We start from the raw sequence: 26,212 nt of genomic DNA, 5'->3' as shown, positions 1-26,212 counted from the left end.
TTCATAAGAGCAGTTTATAAGACTAATCCAAAGATTTATATTGCAAAGTAGTGGGAAATCCAGTTACATGAATAAATTGATCAGATTATAGGAAATCATAAATAATATGCTAATAAATTTGGCTCCTTTTAAAAAAATCATAGGGATCTTTATGTTTTTGTTTTGCTTTATTTTGTTTGCATTGCTGGGAATCAAAGGCAGGGCCTCGCACATGGTAGGCAAGTTCTTTACAACTGAGTTATATCCTAGCTCTTTATGTCTTTAAATAGAAGAGTGAAGAATAAAATTGATGCTTTTGAAAGAATATGGTGATATATAGGCTAATTCTGAGGGTAGAAGAATGATAGTTTGCAGTAAATCAGGTGATGAAGTATCAATATACACACAAGAGAATTTCAAAGAAAGGAGCCACTGCTACTAATGGGATATTCCAGAAAAATGGAAGCCAAGAAACAAAAGTATGACAGTTACATTAGGCCAAAAAAAAATGGGAGAGAGTTTGGCAACAATTAGTTTGTTCCAAATGAACATTTGGAAAAGAGGTGACCTACTCAACTCTATGCAAAATTAAAATGCTTTAACACTAATCCCTTTTATAGCAGATTTACATTCAAATGATAAATTCAAAAGATAAATTTTGGGGTAGTGGAGATTGAGCATAGGGGCACTTAACCACTGAAGCACATCCCCAGCCCTTTTAAAATTTTTTAAAATTTTGAGACAGGGTCTCGCTAAATTGCTTAGGGCCTAAGTTTCTGAGGCTGGCTTTGAACTTGAGATTCTCCTGCCTCAGCCTTCTGAGTCACTGGGATTACTGCTATCTGTGCTCAGCAAAAGATATACACAGATCCAAGATGGCGGACCAGAGGGAGGCTGCGTTCCTTGTCGCTCCGTAACTCTGGTTTCAAGCAGAGGATATCTGTTTCTTGGTGAGGCAGTTTTTTGCTGCTTATCAATCCCTGCTGTTTACCCCATTTGTCTACTGTGATCACCTGCAGTCTGCCAGCATATCGACACCTTTTTTGAGTGCAGATTGCCCACTGTGAGGCGCCTATCATCCGCCATTTGTCTGCCTCTTGCCTGTCCATCACCTGCCTTAGACCTATCCATCACCCACCGCATGAGGTTCACCTCCCGATCGTCCAACAACAGTCAGCAAACTGATCGCCGACAGCCAGTGGAGCACCAGCTGCCTGTTGTTGCCTGAAGTTCACTGTTACAGTACCTGCAGGTTTGATTACACATGGCTGCCGCCATTTTGAGACAATAGCCAGGCCCCGTAGGCCAAACTGACTGAGCCCCATCTCCAGGATCCCTCCGCCTGACTGATCACTCCCTGCCTCTGGGGCCCTCACATCCACTGACTGCTCCCTGCCACCAGGATCCCATGACCAACTGACTGCGCCCTATCACTGGGACCCAGACTGACTGATTGCACCCGGCCTCCAGGATCCTGCAACCACACCAAACACACCCGACCTCCAGGACCCCTGCTTGACCAACCGCACCCCACCTCCAGGACCTCCAGCTGACCACGTCCATACCCTGAGCTGCAGCTCCCCATTTGCCAACACATTTGGAAGCCAGAGCAGCCATCCTGGATAATCCTGGAAGCCGTAGCTCAGATCTTTAGGTGGGGCAAATCCCATCCTGAGATGCCTGCTGGAGACTTGAAGCTCATTGTCAGATCACCCCAGCCTCTCACAACATCAATCTATTGATTTTCATAGTACGATATGAAGAAGAAACTACAGTATCAAGAAGAGGTGTCTCTGGAATCCTGTGCTGTTGGACTTCACCATCATTCCAGATGTCTTACAAAGTATAGACTTTCCATTTTTCCCTGAAAGTCTCAGATTCTTGCTCATTAGCAAAAAAGAAGAGGAGAATGCTCAGAAGATCCTCCAATGGTATGGAATCAAACTGAAAAGCTTCTTAACAGCATAGGAAACAATGGTTGTGGGGCCCACCAGATGTGAACCAGGAGTGGGAAGAGAGTGCTAGAATGTCACAAGAGAAGCAAGTCTCTGTGCTGCAGCTGGAAGTCTTCATCCAACGACCAACAGCCCATCCTCATTTTCATTGTGCTCTAGCTCTCCCAGCCGCTGTCTGGGATCAGTCCTGTGTTCTATTACTCAACAGGAATCTTCAAGAAAGCAGGTGTTGAGGAGCCAATATATGCCACCATTGGAGCAGACGTGGTTAATACTATTTTCACTTTAATTTCTGTTTCTGGGGAAAAGGGCAGAAAGAAGGACTCTACATATGATAGGACTTGGAGGTGTGGCTGTGTTCCATCCTCATGACTATTTCTTTGTTATTAATATATGGGTATGATGCAATGAGCTTTATCTATATCACAGCTGTCTTGATCTACGTGGCCTTCCTTGAGAGTGGACCAGGCCCCATTCTGTGGTTCATTGTGACTGAACTCTTTGGACAGGGACCATGCCCCACGGTCATGTCTTTACCACATTCTTCATTACCTCCCTGAACATCACCTTCCTCACAGTCCTTGAGACCTGAGGCATGAATTCTGAGGCTATCACACGTGCCTTTGAAGGGCAGGCTCATGAGTCCAGTAATCTGGGCAAAGCTTCTTGGTGGACATGAACAACATTCGACCTGTTAAGGAGTCCACCATCAATGTCTAGTCCACCTTCCTCCCAACATGGAAAACAAATTATATTAAAACTCATCCCTATGTTTACAGTAAAAAAAAAAAAAAAAAAATACACATTTTTTTTTTTAAGTCAGACAATGCCACCATCCCAACAACTGTTTTCCCCAGCACTTCCCCACTCCCTTTTCCACCCTCCCCCGGCTTCCTCTACTGTATAGAACTTTCTGCAATTTATTTGTTTGTTTATTTATTTTTAATTAGTGTTTTCTGGGTATGCTTGATGTTAGGATTCACTGTGGTATATTCATGTATGTACATATTAAAGTTTGTCAGATTAATTCCACTGTTCTTCCCTTTTCCTGTCCCTCCTCCTCCTCCCTCAATCTCCTCCATCTACTCTACTGATCTTTCCTTTATTTTGATGAAATTATCTACCCCCCTTATTTTGGATTAGCTTCCACATATCGGAGAAAACATCTGACCTTTGATTTTTTTTTCTGGACTAGCTTATTTCACTTGGCATGATAATCTCCAGTTCCATCCATTTACTGGCAAATGCCATAATTTCATTCTTCTTTATGGTAGAATAATGCTCTTTGGTGTATATTTATCACATTTTCTTTATCCATTCATCTGTTGAAGCACATGTAGGTTGGTTCCACAGTCTAGCTATTGTGAACTGAGCTGCTATAAACATTGATGTGGCTGCATCACTGTAGTATGCTGATTTTAAGTCTTTTGGGTATATGTTGAGCAGTGGGATAACTGGGTCAAATGGTGGTTCCATTCCAAGTTTTCTGAAGAATTCCCATACTGCTTTCCATAGTGATTGCACCAATTTGCATTCCCACCAGCAAGGTTTGAGTGAAACTTTCCCCTGACATCCTCACCAACATTTATTATTACTTGTTTTTTTGACAATTGCCATCCTGACTGGAGTGAGATGGAATCTCACTAATCCTTTATCCATTTATTGATTGGGTTGTTATTTTGGTGTTAAGTTTATTCAGTTCTTTGCATATCCTGGAGATTAATGCTCTGAGTTGCAGGTGGCAATGATTTTCTCCCATTCTGTAGGTTCTCTCTTCATGTTCTTGATTGTTTCCTTTGCTGTGAAGAAGCTTTTTAGTTTCAATCCATCCCATTTATTCTTGAGTTTCTTTCTTTCTTGCGATTTAGGAGCCTTGTTGAGAAGGTCAGCTCTAAGCAGACATGATTTAGAGTTGGGCCTTTATTTTCTTCTAGTAGGTTCAGGATTTCTAGTTTAATGCCTAGGTCCTTGATCCACTTTGAGTTTTGTGCAGAGTGAGAGATAGGGATTGTATTTCATTCTGCTACATATGGATTTCCAGTTTTTCCAGAAACATTTGTTGAAGAGGCTATTTTTTTCCAATGTATGTTTATGGCACCTTTGTCTGAGATAACTCTATGTGGGTTTGTTTCTGAGTCTTCTATTCCATACCATTGTTCTTCATGTCTGTTTTGGTACAAATACTATGTCATTTTTATTATCCTAATTCTATAGTATAATTTAAGGTCTGGTATTGTGATGTCTCCTGCTTTACTTTTCTTCTTAAGAATTGCTTTGGCTATTCTGGATCTCTTATTTTTCCAAATAAATTTCATGATTTTGCATTTTTTATTTCTTTGAAGAGTGTCACTGGAATTTTAATAGGAATTACATTAAATCTGTATAGTGCTTTTGGTAGTATGGCCATTTGGACAATATTAATTCTGCCTATCCATAAACATAGGAGATCTTTCCATCTTCCAAGGTCTTCTTCAATTTCTTTAGTGTTCTGCAGTTTTTATTATAGAGGTCTTTCACCTCTTTTGTTAGATTGATTCCCAGGTATTTTATTTTTTTTAAAGGCTACTGTGAATGGGATAGTTTTCCTAATTTCTCTTTCAGCTAGTTAATCATTGGTGTACTGGAACACAATTGATTTATAGGTGTTAATTTTATATCTTGTTACTTTGCTAAATCTGTTAATGAGTTCTAGGAGTTTTCTCGTGGAGTTTTTACAGTCTTCTAAATATAGAATCTTGTCCTCAGCAAACAGGGATAGTTTGAGTTCTTCTTTTCCTATTCGAATCCTTTTAATTTCTTTCTTTTGCCTAATTGCTCTGGCTAGAATTTCAAGAACTGTTAAATAGAAGTGGTGAAAGAGGGCATCCTTGTCTTGTTCCAGTTTTTAGAGGCAATGCTTTCAATTTTTCTCCATTTAGTAGGATGTTGACCTGTATTTAACATATATAGCTTTTACAATGTTGAGGTATGTTCCTACTATCTCTAGTTTTTCTAGTGTGGAGGTGAAATTTCAATGTAGTTTAGATTGGCATTTTCCTAATTACTAGAGAGGTTGAACATGTTTTAATATATTTGTTGACCATTTGAATTTCTTCTTTTGATAAATGTTTAATTCTTTTGCCCATTTATTGATTGGGTTATTTGGGTTTTGCGTGTGTGTGTGTGTGTGTGTGTTGCTTTTTGAGCTCTTGTGTATTCTTGGTATACTCTGGATATTAATGCCCTATCTGCACCAATCTCATCCTTCGGTGCTATTAGTATTTCTATACTATGATTGCATTTATGGAATTTTGCTATATTCTTTCAAAGTATCTGTATGATTACATATTCCTATTGTCTATGTATGAGGGTCTAAAATTTTTAATTATCTACAGTCAGGTTTTCATTCCATATGCTTAACAAGGTAGGCAATGACATCCTTGTGACTAAACCAATGGTCAACTTACATTAGTCATCCTGCTTGACCTATTAGCAGCATTTGAGATTTATCTAATCTCTCACTCTTCCTTGAAACACTTCTTCATTTGGTGTCTAGAAAATCTCAATCTCCTTTTTTTCTCCTTGGCTAATCAATGGCAAGCCCTGGACTCAGTCCACTAATCTTTTCCCTTCTATCTACGTTCATTCCCTTCAGGAACTTACCCAATCTACTATTTATATATCTTATCTATAAATATATAATTTACAGACTAGACCTGTATTCTCTAACACAGTAGCCAATAGCACCATGTTTCCATATGAATTAAATGACCTAAAATTAAATTACCTAAAATTAAAGATTCAGAGGTTAGGTGTATAACTCAGTGTTATAGTACTTGCCTGGCACAAAATAATACCCTGAGTTTGATACCTAGCACTGCAAAAAAAAAAAAAAAAAAAAAAAACCAAACAAACAAATGAACAAAAAATCCGTTCATCAGTCACATTAACTACATTTGTGTGTGTGTGTGTGTGTGTGTGTGTGTGTGTGTGTGTGTGGTACTGAATATTGAACTTGAGGGTGCTCTACCACTGTGTGTACCATTACTACACACAAGGCCTTTTTATTTTGTATTTTGAGACAGAGTCACTCTAAGTTGCCAAGGTTAGCCTCGAACTTATCATCTTCCTGCTTTAGCCACCTGAGTTGCTGGGATGATAGTCACTGTGCCCAGCACATCAAATATGTTTTTAGAGTTCAAGGGCTAGTGGTTACAAACTGTATGTACACACACACACACACACACACACACACACACACACACACTTCTATCATCACAGAAAGTTCTATTGTATAGCACTGATCTAGAACTCCTCTGAATTCTAGATTTATATATCCAGTTGCCTTTCTGATATTTCCACTTGAATGTCAATAAGCCCCTTATAACCAAAGTCCTCATATTTCTCCTCCTTAAACCTTTTCCTTTTATTTTTTTCTACTTCAGTTGATGACAATTCCATCCTTCTCATTGTTCAAGCCAGAAACCACAGGGTAACCCTTGACTCCACTCTCATTCTACAATCAACTGATTAGCAAATTCTGTCAGCTATATATATTCAGGATTTGACTACTCCTTACAACCTTTACTTCTACCTTGTTTGAAGCCACTGTCAGATTTGTTTCCTAATTGGTCTCCCTGCTCCTATCCTTACCCCAGGTCTATTTTCAACCTAACAGCTAGAGAATTCTCATTAAATTCAAAGTCAGATCATGTCAGTCTTCTGTTCAAAATCTTTTAATAGCTTCCCAGTTCACTCACAGCAAGTCAGCCTCTATAACAGCATATTGGGCCCTGTGTGATCTGACTCTATGTGTGATCTCATCTCCTACTAGCTTCCCTTTGCACACTCCTTGGCAGTCACACTGGCTATTCCTCAAAAGCACCAAGCACACTGATTCTTCCCCAGGATATATAATTTAGAAATCATTAAGTTTAAAGATCAATAAGTTAGGTTAGCTGGATGCTGTGATGCGCGCCTGTAATCGCAACAACTTGGAAGATTGAGGCAGGAAGAACACAGATTCAAGGCCATCCTCAGAAAATTAGCAAGACCCTAAGCAACTTGTTGAAACCCTATCTCAAAATAAAAAATAAAATGGGCTGGGGATGTGGCTCAATGGTAAAGTGCCCCTGGGTTCAATTTTCAGTACCCTGTCCCCAAGTAAATAAAATAAAAATAAAAGGAAATAAAAACGAGTCTATTTGCAGATAACTAGGTATTCTATCTATAAGTATGAGGTCCCTACCCAGTGAGTGGGGATTAAATGATATGAACTACATAAAGAAAAAGGTCTTCCAAAAACTGCAATCCCAATTACTTTACTAAGCCCATATCTTACCAAAAAAAATCAGTTAGCTAATTATCTGGAATGGTAGAGCCAAATTATCAGCTGACAATATTTTTAAAAATAAAATTTTAATTACAATAAAAACTGGAAGACTATGAATTAAGACTAAGACTATTTGGCAATAGTATAAATATACAAATTATTATTTGCCAAAATTTTAAAAGATCACAGTATAATGTATAACTTCCTATTCTCAAAACAGGTTCAACTCAATACAACTGGTTTACAAACTTTATTACTGGCCAATTTTGAAATAAGCTTGTGAAAGAATGCAATTCAATACATTGATTCCTTCATCAAGAAAATTTTGCTATGAAAAACATTTTGGATGAATTAAGTATACTTACTAATATACATGCTTTATATCCTGGTTTAAGCTCCTATCTCACTATAGACTGAACTCATATTTCATAAATTAGCATAGGTTCACGAATCATACTTTGAGTAGCGCTGCCCTAAATCATCCCCTTTGTCTTTATTTTTCATCCCCTGAGCTGGGGATTAAGTTCAGGACCTTGCATATGCTAGGTAAGTGTTTTAACACTGAGTTACATCTCCAGTCTACCTCTTTCATCTTTAATCCAAGCCTATCCAATAATTTTTAATACCTTCTACATGCAATATCAGAGTTTCTATGTCATCTCCTATTCTGCAATTTATTGCAGTTTATATGCATCTTGTTTTCTAGATATCACCAATTCTCCTTATTTATATTATAGAATTTTAATGCTGGTTAGAAGCCTATAACATAAGAACATACTAGTTAAAAAATTAACAGATTCAAAAGTGAATTTTGAATTTTAAAAGATTGTATAATAGCACTTTGCAAAGGTGAGAATGTGTAATATATCAGCTTTGAAAACTTAGTTTAATTTTGAAAGAGATATAAAATCATCCACTCTTCAACACTAACCTAAATATTCCATCAGTTGTTCAGCAGTTATGATTTCCATCATTGGTGGAAGTTTCACCTGAAAAAGAAAGTATTAGTGCTATAAAATCCAATTTTTTGGATGATTGAAGTGTTTACTGCAATCAGAAACATAAGTATTTATACACACGTGTCTACTATATGTATGTGTAAACTTTCATTTTTATTAGAATTTTTATAAAAATAACAAAGTCAATCCTATCACTGTGCAATTTACAGGGTGATATAAAAGACTAAGAAATGCTTTCAAAGCCAAATGCTATATACCCTTCACTGTTCATCATAATTATTAATAATTAGGTAACTACAAACAGTGTCCTACATGATACAGAATTCAGTTAAAGGGCAAGAAAAGGTACCAAATGTGACAGTCATCCATGGAGTAGTTTTACTGAAGAACCCAGTTCAAGATGGGTGTGGTGGCACATGCCTATAGTTCCAGTCGCTACAGAGGCTAAAGAAAGAGGATCTCAAGTTCAAAGTCAGTCTCCGTAATTTAGCGAGTCCCTAAGCAACTTAGCGAGACTTTGTCTCAAAATAAAAAATAAAGAGATTAGGATGTGGCTCAGTGGTTAAGTGTCCGTGGGTTCAATCCCTGGTACCAAAATTAAACAAAAAGAACACAGTTGAATATCCCATTATTTCAGTCTACCTTGAACATTTTTCTAATTGTTAAAATGTTTATACAGTATGAAACCATTAATAATACACTGAAGAATTTATCTCTACTATAATAAAGTTTAAAAACTGGGCTGGGATTGTAGCTCAGTGGTAAGAACACTTGCCTAGCACATTAAGAAACTGGTTAGATCCTCAGCACCACATAAAAATAAAAATAAATAGAAGTATTGTGTCCATCTACAATTAAAAATATTTTTAAAAAATCTTTTAAAAATCTTTTAAAAATGGTTTAAAAACTGACAAAATTAAAGTATATTGTTTTCCCACATAAGTGGTGAAACCATAGAGAAAAGAAAGTAAATGGATATTATAAAAATCAGGATTATAGTTACTCCTGGGGGAAAAGAAGGGCATAGAGACTTCAATGGCAATGTTCTGTTTCTTAACTTGTTATGGTAGTTCCACTGATGTTTTCTTTATAATAACTCATTAATTAATAACTTTATAATAATTCATGGAATCTGTTTGATGTACTTTTCTGTATTGTTTCACAATAAAAACATTGAAAGTATATACATACATTGTATTTATATTTAAGTTGGAAATCCCCCCCAAATCCATTCAAGCTAATTCAGCTACATAGCACTTGTCTAAAATAATTTTTCAAATGAGTTGTTAGATGCATTACATGAATATTACACTCAATGACTATAAATATTTTAACTGAAACAAACATATTCTGTTACATTCACAGATGAAGAGAAAATATATACTACAGAAGGGAAATTCCAACAAAATAATTACTGTATCAATGATAGGAAGATGAAAGCAAGACAATCAAAAATTCCTCAGGGGAAGGAGGGACTGTATAGAGGGAAAAGAGAGGTGGGAAGGGTGGGGGGGAAGGAAAAAAATAACGGAATGAATCAAACATCATTACTCTATGTAAATTTATGAATATGCAAATGGTATGCTGTTACTCCATGTACAAACAGAAACATGTATCCCTTTTGTTTACAATAAAAATAAATTTAAAAAAATAAATAAAATTTAAAAAAAATAAAAGGAAAAAAAAAATTCCTCAGGAATTTTCTGCTTACCCAAGGAAATCAGTTAAATAAACTTCTCCAACAATTCTCTGAGGTGTTCTAGATTTATGTTATCAAATATATTAATGACATGTCAAAAATTTTTGCTTTAATCAATGAGTAAAGTGAGTTTTATAATGAACCCTATAAAACCAAATGGTACTGAGATCCTCTGAGAGCATATATGACAGATGATACTTATGATTTAGTTATCCAGTAGATTTATCACTTAGTGAAACCAAGAGATGTCATGAAGGTTTTGATCATTACTTCATTCTAAGTTATTTTTACTCTCTATGACATATTTTTTTTAAATTTAATGCTTTTTTAGCAGATCTTAAGCAGAAAATAGACACCTCCTATATACAGCATATTTTAAAACTGAAATTCATCAGCATATTATAGTTTATTACCTGTTTTTCTAAACAAAGATTTTTCTTAAACATACTCTTATTTATTTATGTATTCTTTAACTGCTTTTGCACTACAATGTCAGAGTTTAATTTCTCTAACAAAGACTGCATGGTACACAAAGTCTAAAATATTTAGATTTTAACTGTCATCATATAAAATATATATATATATATATATATTTTTTTTTTGGTATCAGGGATTGAACTCAGAGGCACTTGACCACAAAGCCATATCCCAGCCCTATTTTGTATTTTATTTAGAGACAGGGTCTCACTGAGTTGCTTAGTGCCATGCTTTTGCTGAGGCTGGTTTTGAACTCATGATCCTTCTGCCTCAGCCTCCCAAGGCACAGGAATTACAGGCATGTGCCACTGTGCCCGGAATCATATAATACTTTATCAAGGTGTTTCAACATTAATATCTGATATTTAGGACTGAGGATGTGGCTCAGAGTAGAGTACTTGTCTATATGTGCGCAAGGCCTGGGTTCAATCCTCAGCACTGCAAAAGAAAGTAAGAAAAAAAAAAGATTTGATTCTTAAACCAGTGGAATTTATATCCTAAAAATGGAATTTTCAATTTTGAACCAATCATAAAATTCCACTAACAATGTTTCTTAAACAAATTAAGCCCCATCCTCTTTGGTTAGTATAGTCATCCTACTATAAAGTTGTCAAAATATAAAACCAAGGGGACTAAAAATCTAGCTCAGTGATAAAGACTGTGCTTAGTAAATGTGAGGCTTCTGGGTTCAATTTCAGCACCAGAGGTGGGGTGACTAAGCTAAGGGTGTTAGAAATATACAGTCTATAATCGTAGGTATCTGCAACATGTTTTGAGGATTTAGTCTTGAAATTTCCAAATAGCAACTGCCTACCACATCTTGCTTCAAAAACAAGAAATGGTAAATGACAACCTCTATATACTGATTTTAGAAGACCAACCAACAACTACACAATTTTAAAGTATTTTATTTTATTTTATTGTGGACTGGGGATTGAACCAGAGCTTCACTCATGCTACCACTGAGCATACCCCAGCTCCCCTTCCTCCACTAATTTTTCCTAATTTTGAGACAGAGTCTAACTAAATTTTCCAGGGTGGCCTTAAACTTGCAATTCTCCTGCCTTAGCCTCCCAAATAACTGGGATTTTAGTTGTGCACCAACACACCTAGCCAAATGTATAAGTATTTTAACTCACTTATTCACAAGTATACTTAATGGTAGGTTCATTTCCTGAAGTAGGTGCTAAAATACTCTGTATGTTCACTGAAGCTATGGACAAGGGCTGGGGATATAGCTCAGTTGGTAGAGTGTTTGTCTTGTGTGCACAAGGCCCTGGGTTGAATTCCCAGCACCACAAAACAACAACAACAAAAAAACCCTATGGACAAAAAAAGTATAACAGTCAAGAAATGTATACCTTGCATGGATCTCATTTATTACTTTTTAACCACAAAATGAAAATCTTCCTAAAAGCTTGCTTATCTTTTTACTTTCCTCTACGATTACCTCAAAAGCAAGTGCAGAGGGTTTTGTCAAGGATCTAAGATATGCGTCTTTGTCTTTAGAATTTATTAAAGAAAAAACAAGCAGGCTAGGGTTGAGGTTGTGGCTCAGTGGTACAGTGCTTGTTTGGCATGCATGAGGCACTAGGTTAGATCCTCAGCACCACATAAAAATAAATAAAATAAAGGTATCGTGTCCATCTACAACTAAAAGAATATATATTAAAAAAAGCTAGCAAAAATTACAGAATTAGCAGTTGTGGCAGTCTGTCTAAATTATAAGTTTTACAGTGAAATAAATGAAGTATGATCTCTTTAATAGTAGTCTATAACACTGTAAGTAAATAAGTATTCTAATACATGAATACTTATCTGGAAGTCAATCTTGTAGTTTAAATATTCTTCCTAAAATATGAACAAAGCCTCTTAGCACATATTAATGCATGGTTCCACATTATTAAAGGCAAAATAAAGTGAGGTTTTATATATAATATGAAAACAGATAATGTCCTATCTTATAAGATTGCATTATATTAATTAGATTTCCTGAGAAATTATTAATATAAGAATAATAAAAATAACAAAAATACTTAAACCACTAAAAGAAAATAGCTACTACAATTTCAAATATTCTACTGTAAGGTAAAACCTTACTAATGAGCCCAGTCATTCTGTAATTTCTAATTTAAAGAGTGAAGTGTATTTGAGAATACTCAAATGAAGCCAAAAATAGATTAAGAGGTGCTAGGGCTGTAGCTCAGTGGTAGAGTACGCACCTAGCAATGCCTAAAGCCCAGGGTTCAATCCTCAGCACCACATACACATACAGTTAAATAAATAAAAACAACAAAACCTTCTGTCTAAAGTACAAGAGTGACCAGCCATAGGTTATTGTTAACTATCTAATTGGAATATCAGTTTAATAAAACAGAAAAACATTCAATTAAATTTTAGGTAAAAATTCACCAAGGCTGGGGGTGCAGCTCAGTGGTACAGCGCTTGCTTAGCATGAGCAAGGCCCTAGTTCAGTCCCCAGCACTATGGAAAAAACAACAACAACAACAACAACATTTATTTGCAGCACTGGGGATTGAACCAAGAGTGTCACATATGCAAGACAAGCACTCTGCCACTGAGTTACATATCCTGCCCTTTTTAAAAAAAATGTATATTGACAGCCAGGTGTGGTGGTACACAACTGTAATCCCAGCAATGTGGAAGGCCAAGGCAGAAGAATAGCAATTCAAAACTAGCTTCAGCAACTAAGCAAGATCCTAAGCAACTTAGATCCTATTTCAAAATAAAAAAGTCTGGGAATATGGCTCAGTGGTTAAGGGGTCCTGGGTTTAATCTCTACTACCCAAAAAAAAAAAAAAAAAAAAAAAGAAAAAAATAAGAAAAAAAAACAAAACAAAAACAAAAACAAAAAAACCCAAAACCCAAAAAACCAAAACCAGTATGTTTTATTTTGAGACAGGGTCTCAATTAGTTCTTCCAGGTAGCCTCAAACTTGCAATTCTCCAACCTCAACCTCTTACAGTCACTAGGAGTATGAGAGTGTGCCACTGTGTGGGCTTGAGATATATTTTACATCAAAAATTGACAAAGTTTGTGACCAATAAAGAAAGGAAACTTTTTTATAAAAAATAAAAGGACTGGTGATATAACTCAGTGGTAGCACCCCTGGGTTCAACTCCTTGTATTGGGAAACAAAAAAAAAAAAAAAAAAAAACAAAAACAAAAACAAACTATGGAGAATGATGGAGAAGGAATAATCAACTTAGACTCATAAGACTAAAAAATCGGGATCCATTTAATCATCAAAAATAGAAAATCTGATCTGGGTGCAATGGAGTCCAGCTACTCAACAGGCTGAGGTCAAAAGACTGAGGCCAGCCTCAAATACTTAGCAAGACCCTGTCTCAAAATATAAAAAGGGGGCTGGGCTGTAGCTCAGTGGCAAAGCGCTTGCCTAGCACATGTGAAGCACTGGGTTTGATCCTTAGCACTGCATAAAATAAACAAATAAAATAAAGGCATTCTGCTCATCTACAACTACCAAAAAAATACACACACACACACACACACATGACTGAGGATGTAGCTCGATGGTAAAGCATCTCTGGGTTCAATCCCTAGTAACAACAAAAGGAATTTGACAAGAGAAGACAAGTTAGTTTGTAGAAGAAAATACTTTGGAACTGTGTTTGAATGACAAACAGGAAGTTGAAACATTGCATTATATTCCCATAAAGATATACAGTTATTTTTAATTTAGAAATTTGGGGTACAGGGATATGGTTGGATAGGAGGAATAACTTCTAATGTCATATAGCACATTAGAAAAACTATGTCTGTCAAGTAATTGAATGTTTCAAAATAGCTAGTGGAGAAGGTTATAAATATTCCCCAAACAAGGAAATTAAAAATGTCCAAAGCATTTACCTGTTACTCTGATCTGATCATTACACATTGTATACATGTACTGAAATGTTACACTGCAACCAATAAATATGTACAATTACCATATGTCAATTACAAATAAAAATATATTAAAAAAAAAACCAGGAAGTTGAGCTGGAACTTGAGATAACATTTTTAATTCACACATGAATTATTTGATCTCCATAATACAGACTATTTTTGCATTTACAGTTGGCCCTCCCTAGTCTTAGGTTCCATCAACCAGACAGAAAATATTCAAGGGGAGGGGCAATTTCATCTGTACTGAACATGTACAGACTTTTAAAATTGTTATTATTCCCAAAGCAATAGAGTATTTACATTTACACAGCATTTATATTTTATTGGGTATTTAAATAATCTAGAGATAATTTAAACAGGAAGATACACACATAGGATGTATATAAATATGATGCCATTTTATATTGAGAATCTTTGGGAGTCCTGGATCCAATCCACCATAGACAGTGAGTAATAAGGTATTTATGGTAAAACGAATCACTAAATAATATAATTTCTTCTTAGTTCAAATTTCACTAATTTTGTATATGCATCATATACACACATACCAATGTTTTCAGCATGAATCTAAAACATTCATTATATTTTGGGTTAAAATTGTAAAGACACTGTTCTTCTGAAAATATTAGAAACATTATTAGTGGGAACCAAAGAAAAGAAAGGTAAGCCTTCTCTCTTTTCAAAATAAGGACTCAAAAACTTATGGATCCTCTCAACATGACTTAAATTCTGGCTCCTGCAAATAAAATGTATGTATTATAAGATATTACACATCTTGTTTTATATTTTAATTTCTTATATGTATTATTCATTTATTACTAAAATTAATTATTATACTTACAAATATTAAAAATTTAGACTGTTAGCCAGATATGGCTAGAATACACCAATAGTTCTGGATACTTGGAATGCTGAGGCAGGATTACTTGAACCAGTAGTTCAAGGACAGCGTGGGCAACACAGAAACACCTTGACTCAAAAATGAATAAACAGGGCTGGGATTGTCGCTCAGTGGTAGAATGCTTGCCTAGCATGTGTGAGGCATGGGGTTCAATTCTCAGCACTGCATATAAATAAACAAATGAAATAAAGATCAAAAACTAAAAATAATTTTAAAAGCTATTAAAAAATGAATAAATAAAAAAATTTTAAATTCAAAGAAATAATTAAAATTCCAACTTTTTGGTAAATCTAATTGGCTTTCTACTTGCCACCAGTATTTCAAATCAGAAAAATTTTATGAGACAACCTCAAACTCGGGCTAATTTGGAACACTTTCATCATTAATTTTTATCATAATATAGATCCCTTCTTCCAATTAACACAAATGCCTATTTAAAACCAGCAAAAATTTCAGGTTAAATTATAGACACTTCGAAGTATTTTAAAGAAGGTTGTTACGATGAGATTTACTAGCGAAAGAAAGCATTTTCAACGTACGAAAGCATTTTCAATGTTCAATCCTCAGCAGTACAAATTTAAGAAGTTCAGCAAGCTTGCCATGCTGAAAAATCTCCACAAACAAAACCTAAAAGTGAAACTTCTACATTAATTGCTTAAAAGATACATGGGAACAGGGTAGGATAACAGACCAGTCTGAAGACAACTGAAGTAGTCCAGGTAAGAGATGAAGAACACTTCAAGGATAGTAGCGGTAGAGATAGAAATTTTTAATTACTGAAAAATAGCCAAGAATGAATTTCATAAACAATGATGGCAAAGGCAAGTTTACTCACCACAGAACCCACGAAAGAATCTGAAATTAGAAGTGTCAGATAATAGTCAGGCAAAGACAGCACACACCTGTAATCCCAGTACTAAGCAGCCTGAGGCAGGAGGATCTCAAATTCAAGGCCGAATAGAGCAATTTAGTGAGACTCTGTCTCAAAATAAAAAGAAAGAGGGCTGGGGACATAGCTCAATGGTGGAGTGCATGCTTAGCAAGCAAAAGGCCTTGGTTTCAATTCCTGGTATGGCCAAAAAAAAAAAAAAAAGAAGAAGAAGAAGAAGAAGAAACAAAGAAATGTCAGCTATTTCCAAAGCCAAGGGGCAAAAAACAGAATGAGTCTGGTATTAGATCTCTGGGATTTGGTCTAATGAATCACAAAGTCTATCTCTATTTCTCTATCACTGGTTATCCCACCCTGCTTTGCCCCAGACCTATTGTTCACAAGGCTTACTGGTATCTTGAATTTTATCTTCTCACTGAAATATCTCCATTGAGAGCTCTGGTTTGGAAGTGGGTGATAATCTTACCTTGGACAAGTTATTTAAACGTTATTTAGCTTCAATTTTCTGTATATGCAAAATAGAAACAATATCTACACAAAGATTTTGTGATGTACTTGAAAAAATTAAGAAAATGTATATAATGCATATAAAATAGCACAGTAAGTGATCACAAAAATAATTAAATACTTACTATTATTCAAAGTCCTATGGTTGTTGGTACCACCTGTACCCAAATGTCCCTCACTTGGGCCTCAACAGACAAGGGTGGAAAGGGAGAAGAAAGATTTTTCACTGAAGGAATACTAATATCAAGAACAGAGGAGAAAATGGACACATCACGACTGCAAGGGCAACCACCCACTGGCAGTATTACTATTATATATCATCAGCTCTCATCTTCTTTATCTCACAAATCCAGAGATACAACACTACTTCTAATTCTTGAGAAAGACTAGCAATGAAAGATTCAGAAATTTTCCTTAAAATCATTTGTGTAAACAAAACCCCACCATTGTGTGAAGTTTTTAATCTCTTCTCACAAGATCTATAATTAAAAGAGAGTGGGCAGAGACTAAGATAGAACCTTTGGTTCACCATCTGTTTTTCCTTTTTATAAGTAATAAATACACTTGGAAAACCTCAAGAGAGTTTTGTGCTTACTTTAGGAAACAGAACATGAGAAAATGTGTGTGACTGCAATGTTCCTACAAGTCAGGGGAAAGCAAAGCATTAGAAGAAGAAGTATCTGCATGCACACACACACAGAAAGAAAGGAAAGGAGAGCCATGGCAAAAGCTGATTGCTGGCAAAAGATTCACATTCATTGAGCCTCACTTTGTAGGTGATAATGAGATAAAGGAAATGTCCATTTGAACTTCAAATTTTCTGTTAATGGCCTTTTGGTCATTTTGCTACTGTGTTGCTCATCTTTCCCTTTATTATTTATTTATTTTGGTACCAGGGATCGAAAGGAGGGACATTTAACCACTGAGTCACATTTCCAGTCCTTTTTATTTTTTATTTTATTTTGAGACAGGTTCTTGATCAGTTGTTCAGGGTGGCCTCAAACTAGTCTCTTATAGTCACTGGGATGACAGGCATGTGCCACCACACCCACTCTTTTTCTAATTTATAAAGGCTCTATGTAAACTAAGAAATTAGACTTTAGACATACAATCTGGTAAATATTTCTGTCAGTTCAATGTGTGTTTTGATTTAATTTATGATGAGCTTATCATTTTTTGTATGTAGGGTATATATTTTTTTAACCTTAAGCTTTTAAAATATTTTACAGAATCAAATGAATCAATCCTCATCTTACAGTTTGTAGGTTTGATGTGTGAAGAAACCAGCTTAACATAAAATATCTTGCTTCACAACTTTGGCATTCATCCCTTGATTTAACAGAAGATAGTTTATAGTTTTAGTAAGAGAGTTTGAACTCATACTAAGCAAAGGAGAAAAGAAGGAAAAGAATTTCCTACCCAAAAGGGTTAGGGAGAAAAAGCTATGTATTTCAGCATCTGAAATTAGGATACTGAATTCATTCTTCTATTAAAATGCTAATACCTACATAATAATTAGCTATACACTATGATATGTCCTCTATCATAATATATAGTTCTATTGAAGCTTTTCTGAGTTTATGTTGGCCTCAGAATCTATAACATTCTTTCTAAAAGAAAACAAAAGTATGAGAAAATAGGGACATATCTTTGCAAACATAAAAGTATCAGAGCAAAAACCTTTAAGTTTAAATCACTGCAAAGGTAGAAAAATAGTAACACACTCAACAGTTAAGTACTCATCACTCAGCTTCAACATTTATAACATAAGGCCATTATCATCAGAAACTAAAATTTATTTTATATAACAACTCCCTGACCCCTTTTTGCTACTGGGGATTGAACCCAGGGTTTCACTGAGCTATATCCTCAGCATTTTTTTTTTTTTTTTTTTTTTAAATTTTGACACAGGCTTTCACTAAATTGTCCAGTCTGGCCCCAAACTTGCAATACTGCCTTAGTTTCCCAAATTGCTGGGATTATAGGACTGTGCCACTACCCCATCTTACTTTACATTCCTTTTGGCTTGTTAATTTTTATAAATACACCTAATTAAATAGGCCAGCCCTCAAATATGCCCATAAATGACATTTTATAGCAAAAAATGAAAGATTGTTTTAACTATAAAAAAAAAAAAGAAGCAAAACAAAAATATACCTGGGGGCTGGGGATATAGAGAATAGAGCTCAGTTGGTAGAGTGTTTGCCTCGCAAGCACAAGGCCCTGGGTTCAAATCCCCAGCACCGCGGGAAAAAAAAAAAAAAAAAAAAAAAAAAAAAATATATATATATATATATATATATCTGGTATCAGTTAAGCAAATTTGAGTCTTCATTAAATTTAATGAACAGATTTTTTTCTTGATTTGTTGGGTTATTACAGATCAATTATTTAATAGATTATGAATAATAATCTACTCTAATAGTATTAAAGCAATGGCTTTTTTTTCCCCCCCTTCTTTTTTTCTTTTATGGTATTGGGGATTCAAGCCAGGAGCACTCTATTGAGTTATATTCTCAGTCCTTTTTATTTTGAGACAGGGTTTTGCTAAATTGCCCAGGCTGGCCTTGAACTTTCAATATTCCTGCCTCAGCCTCTGAGTAACTGGGATTACAGGTATGTACCATACACCTGGCAAGTCAATATTTTAAACTCACTACCTACCCTAGTTTGATCATTTTAACTGTCATCCCTCATGCAGAACTACTGCACTTACTTCCTCTTAATCACTCAAATACCTCCGATGTGTTCAGTCTATTGATTTTCTCATGATTCCATCCTCGTTTAAAGGAGAGGATCAACTGTTTCACTCTAATTTCATTTACCTTCCATGAATCAACACTTGAAAAGTTCAGATTCTGAAAATACTAACCATTCTTCCTGCTCCTATTTCCAGGTACAGGAGAACTACTGGAGACAAAAAACAAACAACAAAAAAAGCAAAACTGACATACCCAAAGTTTTTAAAGCCTCCCTAAACTGGGTGTGGTGGTGCATGACTGAAATACCAGGAGGACTGCAAGTTCAAAGCCAGCCTCAGCAATTTAGGAAGGCCCTAAGCAACTTAGTGAGACTCTGTCTTTAAAAAAAAGAAAAAGAACGAAAGAAACTTCTTCTCTAAAATGCAAAATACTTCTGTCATAAAATCTACCCCCTCAATGCTTTATCATCTCTCTCCTACTCTCCTTAATATTGATGAGTTCACTAGTTACTCTGCCATAGTGGAAAATATGAGGTTCACACTCCATCTACCTCACTATATTAATATGACCAGTCTGTATCATCCTTGTCCCAATCCTTCAGAAACTGAAATTGATGTTCCTTTCCTCTAAAGAGACCATATTCCACAGATCCATATTTCCTGGCTTTTCAGTGACCTTGTCCCCACACCTGTCCTTTTTGGCAAAATCTTTCCTGCTCCATCTGTTCCTTGATACTGTTGCATTTGACAATGGTAAGAAACCATTTTTCTATTACATTTTCTCTCCCTGACTACTCTCATGACAGTGTCCTATTTCTACTTCTCATTCTACATTTCAAATTGTACATTTGCTGATTTTTTTTTTAATTCTCTCACTTCTAACACACCTTTTTAATCTTATTCCTCTGTTTTCTCTTTACCTGTTGGAGAATGTGGTGAAGAAAGGAATGGGGAAATGAAACACAGGCAACACAGGTAGAATGTTTCGTTGGCAATTTGTAATTACATACACATGCTGAGATAGAAAAATGTTGAGAATTATAGCTTATTACTCTCCATGGAGAATTCATTTAGTCTCATAGATAGTATACTTATATCTATGCAATAATCCCCAAATTCAACCTATAATTTTGACCTCTTTCCTGAGACCTAGCCCATGCTTCTGGAGGTATAATACTTTTATGCCCCTCTATTAGACTTGACACAAGCAAACTTTGGCATCAACTTTCCCATCTAAAATGACTGCATTTACACCCTTCCTATCTTATGAAAGACTCAACCAATAGGTATTATCAGAATTTGAAAAAAAATGGATGCCATCTCTTTTGTTGTTTCTTTTGTTTTAGGGTGGTGCTGGGGAACCCAGGGCCTTGTACATGCTAAGCAAGTGTTCTGCCACTGAGTTACATCCCCAGGCCTTCTTTAAAATTTTCCTATTGAGACAGTCTTGCCAAGTTGCTCAGGTTGCCCTTGAACTTGGGATCCTGATTCAGCCTCCTGAGTAGCTGGGATTACAGGCATATGCCATGGCGATTGGCTGCCTTCATTTGTTATATCTAGTTAGTGATAAATTCATCACTGGACTGGTACTTTCCTTCATCAAAGAGAAAAGGCAAAGAATTACCTATCAAAAAAAAAAAGAAAGAAAGTTAGTTGCTGGGCCCATGCCTGTAATCCCAGCAGCTCGGGAGGCTGAGGCAAGAATTTCCCAAATTCAAAGTCAGCCTCAACAAATTAGCAAGGCACTGAGCAACTCAGCAAGACCCTGTCTCTAAATAAAATATAAAAAAGGGGTGGGGATGTGGCTCAGTGGTTAGGCACCCCTGGGTTCAATCTTCAGTACAAAAAGAAAAAGAAAAGAAAAGAAAAGAAAAAAAAGCTATGCTTAGGGATAGGGATGTAAATATAGCTCAGAGGTAGAGTACTTGCCTAGCATGTGTTAGGCCCTGGATTTGACCCCCAAAATAAACCAAACAAAAAAGTTATCCTTATTAATTTTTTCTATTACATTCATTACAATCTTATGTCTATCCTAATTTCAAATTAAAAGATCGCGTTGGATGCTAAGGACATAGCTTAGTGGTTGAGCTCCTCCCTTAGCATGTGCAAGGCACTGGATTCAATTGCCAGCATCAAAATAAAGAAATAAAAAAGTGGGGCTGGGGATGTAGTTCAGTGGTAGAGGACACGTTTAACATGTATAAGGCCTTGGGTTCCTTCCCCAAAATTTTACTTCTCTATTCAACCATTATTCAGGTCTCTTATCAGGTATAAATAAAGTCTACACACTCCTAGTGATAAGCCCTCTAAATTTGGCAACTACTTTCACATACTATTTGTTATTTTCTCTATTCCAACATTTTCACACTTTTTGTCCTCAGAGTCCTTCATAGTATTAAAAATTACTGAGGGTCCCAAAGAATTTTTGTCTATGTGGATTCTATCTATTAATATTTACCACATTGGAAATTAAGACTGAGGGGAAAAAACATTTTTCAGTATTGGTGATTGTACCAGGGGGCCTTTACCACTGAGTTACATTCCCAGCCTTTGTGTTTTATTTTGACACACAGTCTCACTAAAGCCAGGTACGGTGATACATGCCTATAATCTCAGCTGCTCTGGAGTCTGATATAGGAGGACCTCAAGTTCAAAGCCAGCCTCAGCAACTTAGTAAGGCCTAAGCAACTCAGTGAGACCCTGATATAAAATATAAAAAGGTCTGGGGATGAAGCTCAGGGGTTAAGTGTCCCTGGGTTGACTCCCTGGTGCCAAAAAGAAAAAAGCAAATCTCACTACTTTGTCAACGCTGGCCTTGAACCTGTGACCCTCCTATCTCTGCCTCTGGAGTTGCTGAGATTATAGGTGTGTGCCACCATGCCTGGCAAAACAGAAAAATTTAGAACACAAGAATATACAGACACATTCCATTAACTGTCAGGGCAATTCATCACCAATCATGCAGCCTAGAGAAACTCCCTGACATTTCAAAAAGGCAAATAACATCACAATATTATTAAGAAGGTAGTTTCAACCTCTAGAATTCCTGGTTTACTTTGAGATTACTGCTTTACATTGCTTCTCTTATCCATCTCCCGATCAGTCAATGATTACTGATGACCATTTTTGTGCACATAGACTAGATGCAGAAAAGACTGAAAACCACATATTTACAAAATAATCTTCAAATTCATTTGCATGCCTACTCATTCACAGCCTAACAAGACTATTAATTTTCTTTCCTGCTATTCCTATTTCATTTCCCTCCTCCACTGCACTATAGCCAAATTTGGAGGTCCCAAACACAACAAACCCTTCTCTCAAAGCTTTACCATCTTTGAATACACCCTTTGCCCAAATGGCCTTCTCTCATTCGTCCTACAGACCTGGTTCATAGGTTCTCTTCTATGAAGGTTTCCCTTGACACACTCATCCCCAATTACCCTTTTCTCTGTATTTTCACGATACATTAGAGTTTCTCACATTACTCTGCAACTATTGTTTATATGTCTGCTTCCTTGTTATATAGCAAGTTGCACAAATTCGTTTTATACTCTTTTCTGCATGTGTGTAGTACCTTACACATAGTGGGAACCCATAAATGTGATCACATACTCAAATCTGTCTTTCAGAGTCATTTCAAAGCTCATCTATCCTCAAGTAGTCCAGGCCACACAGTACAATTGCTTCTTCCTGTGAAGTTCTGCAATACTATATGGAAACGAAGGAGAGAGAGAAGCTTAAAGGAAACTAAGTTATCCCTTCCTACAAAAGAGAATGACTCACAGAATCAAGTTTTAATTCCCTGGTCAAAGGCCTTCATCAAGTCAGTCTTCTACACCTTTTCACTTTTTATTATTCTTCAGTATGAATTTACTATTTCTGTCATCTAATAAATACACACACACACACACACTCTATTCATTCTGTTTTCATTCCTTTTGTTTATATTCTTCTCTCTGGTAGGAATTACATTTCCCTGTTAACCTAAATTTTTTTTCCTTAAAAGCCTGTTTCAAGACCTATTAATCCCATGAAGTTTTCTGGGACTGTGACAAACCAGAAGAAAATTTCTCCTTTTTGAATATCTAGTGCATTCCTATTTGTTCCATATAACCTAATATTTAGTATTCTTTAATAATTTCAAGTAAATAAACACAGCAATCCCAAATATCCTGATAGCTCTTCTAGAGCAGGCACTGGCTGGGCCCAGGGCACATGCCTGTGATCCCAGTGACTTGGGAGATGGAAGCAGGAGAATTTCAAGTTTGAGATCAGCTTTAACAACTCAATGAGATCCTGTCTCAAAATAAAAAATAAAAAAAGGGGTTGGGGTCATAGCTCTGTGGTAGAGTGCCCCTGGGCTCAATCTCCAGTAACTTAAAAATTTTTTTTAAAAGCAGGCACTGTCTTCACTCAAAACATCCAAGTGCCATTATGCACCAGATAATGGAAAGGATTCTAATCTTACTTCCTTTCTATCAGCCATGCTAGCAATAGGAAGATAAAGCATATAATAAATATTATCTCCTTTACTTGATTTTATTCCTAACTAATCAGAATAGTCCAAGCTATTGTTTCCCTAGAGAATATTTTAGAGAATATTTTATCTATAGATATAATTACCATTTTGAAAATAAAAGTGATCTGAGATGCAGTTTCTCAGCACCTTGAAACTGTTAACTTAAACAAGATGCAGGTTACTTGTTGTGAGTCTTCAACATACTTACCCTTCCCTTTTTTGCTCCACTACCTTAGATATATATTTTCTTATTTTAGTTGTTAATAGTTTAAGCTCCCTCAATACATTCTGATGTATGATTACTGGCAATGATGCCAAACCTTTTAAGAAAGTCAAAGAAATGAGTCAAGTGAAAAATCATGCATAAGATGAAATCAGTCTTTGAAAACCTAGAAATTATGGTAATTGGGTCTCAGACCAACTGTTTCTTAAGTGGTATTTCTCTAAACGGTCACATCTTCCTTATCACCATTCCCTTAAGTATCCAATTGGGCAAGAATTAGTTGGAAAATAGACTAAACATAACCGTCAAAAGTTATTCCATAATATCATGGATTGATGGTAAATTCTGAAGATTACCTTCTCCAATTCTTCACTTTTTTGCCTTGTTATAATGCCAGTACAAAGCAATAATATAGGAAAATATAGGTTAAAAATAATCTTTGGTATAGGGTGGTTTAAGTCCTACTTGTTTGTAAGTACAGTATACCAGCAGCAACAGTCAACTGAATGTTGAACTCTTATTTAAACACTACTAAACAGATCTGAAGTTAAGTGCAATTCTTCCTGATACAAACACACACACTATGTGTACATACATACATATATAGTATATGATAAACATATACGACATATATATGCTATACACATATGATAAACATATATATGTGAATATAAATATTATTTCAACAAGGGATTCCTGGAATGAATTTCATCTAAGAAAAGGGGACTGCTAAATGAAGAAAAAAGGAAGGCATCAGCTGACAAGCAATAGCTTCCTCACCCCATTTTGCCCCTCCCCAGAAACGGTAGGAAGTAAAGAGCTGCAGAATGTACCTTCCAGGCCAGAAGCAAAACATTGAGGATGGCCAGCAATGGGCAGGGTCCATTCTCATTCTGGGTGATGATGGGTGTGTTCTCTTCCTTCCACTGGATCCACTTGATGTGATACACAGATTGTCCCGGGAAGCGTTCCTTGGAGGCTGCCAACACCTGAGCGGTGTCCTCCTCCTCCTCTCTGCACAGAGGGGCAGCCCCGGGCAACAATGCCGCGCCCTCCTCCTCCTCAGGGACCCTGTTCTCGGCTCCCTCTTCACTATTGAACTCGGAGCTACTGGGGAAAGAGTGCAGGTTAGAGAACGACTCCAGGGAGTCCAGGCTCGGCGATTCCCCAGGAGGGCTCGGGTCGCTGCAACTGCTGCTGAGGCCGCCGGCGCTGCGGGGCTCCTCGGAGCCGCCGGCCCCCAGCTCTGCTTTGCAGGTGCCGGCAGGATCCGGGAGGGTCCCTGAGTCTCCGGCAGGACCTGAACCATGGCCCGCTCCGGCCTCGGTTGTCTCGGGGGAGGCGGTCACCTTGTGCTGCCCTCTCAGAGGCGCCTTAGCGGCAGTAGGACTCTCCAAAACGCTCTCCTTTAAGTCCAAGCCGGGGAAGGAGCTGCAGAGTCCAGGAGTCTGAGGAGAGTCCGTGGGAGAAACCGAGTCTGGGGGGCTTCTGGCAGCCACCGCCCCCTGCCCATTCCCGCCGCCGTTCTCCGCCGCCCATACTCCGGGACCATCCCCAGCGGCAAGCCTGGTCTCCTGCAGTCCTTCCGGCGGAGAACTTGTTCCGGGCACTGGCCTGGCCGCCACCCCGTGTTCTAGCGGCAGCAGGCTCTCGGGGCCGCTCTCCATACCCGGCCGCCCGCCCCTCGCTCTATAGAGACTGCGGCCAGCTCTCCTCAGCCAGCGCCTCCGACGCCATGACAGCGGCACTGGCAGTTACAGCGCCCTAGCGCGGCCCTGGACAGGCACGTCACGGGGAGGGCACCGGGAGCGCGCGCGCGCCGCCGCGCCCTCCGCCCGCTCGGGGCGTGCCTCCGCGCCACCGAGCTAAGCGGGACGACCGCGAACCCTGCAGCAGCCGCCCACGCGGCCCCGTCTTTCCGTGCCTGTCTGTGCTTGCGCTCCGAAGGCCGGGCGTGGCGGGCGTGGCCGGGGGCGTGGCTAGGGCGCGTCCCCGCGGCCTCAGCTCCAGTAGGAAAACATCCTCTCACTCTGTGGCCGGAAGTTGAACTCGGGGGCAGCCCCACCGCCGCGCCGCTGCTTTAAAGGCCGGCTCCGGAAGCCGCTGAACGCTCGGCTGTGACCCTTGGGAGTCGGGTCCTGTGTGGTTCTGAGCCGAAG

The 26,212-nt window shown here is 37.4% G+C and overlaps 1 protein-coding gene across 2 annotated transcripts in view; it reads right to left on the bottom strand.

Moving 5' to 3' along the window:
- MINDY2 (MINDY lysine 48 deubiquitinase 2) overlaps positions 1–26,002 on the bottom strand; it is an 80,541-nt gene extending 54,539 nt beyond the window's left edge. The window contains exons 1-2 of one of the 2 annotated variants that reach the window (XM_079125918.1): positions 24,887–26,002; positions 8,177–8,234 (exon numbers count right to left, since the gene is read on the bottom strand). In XM_079125918.1, coding sequence (XP_078982044.1) covers positions 8,177–8,234; positions 24,887–25,720 — 892 coding nt within the window. In that variant the 5' untranslated portion in view covers positions 25,721–26,002. The remainder of the gene's footprint in view (positions 1–8,176; positions 8,235–24,886) is intronic. The other variant, XM_079125917.1, reaches the window with a different exon arrangement.
- Between the last annotated feature and the right edge of the window lie 210 nt (positions 26,003–26,212).

This window comes from Sciurus vulgaris (assembly GCF_902686455.1).
Source record: "Sciurus vulgaris genome assembly, chromosome: 2".
Lineage (NCBI taxonomy): Eukaryota > Metazoa > Chordata > Mammalia > Rodentia > Sciuridae > Sciurus > Sciurus vulgaris.
Note: the sequence above shows the minus strand (reverse complement) of the source record. Positions and strands in the feature narration are given on the sequence as shown.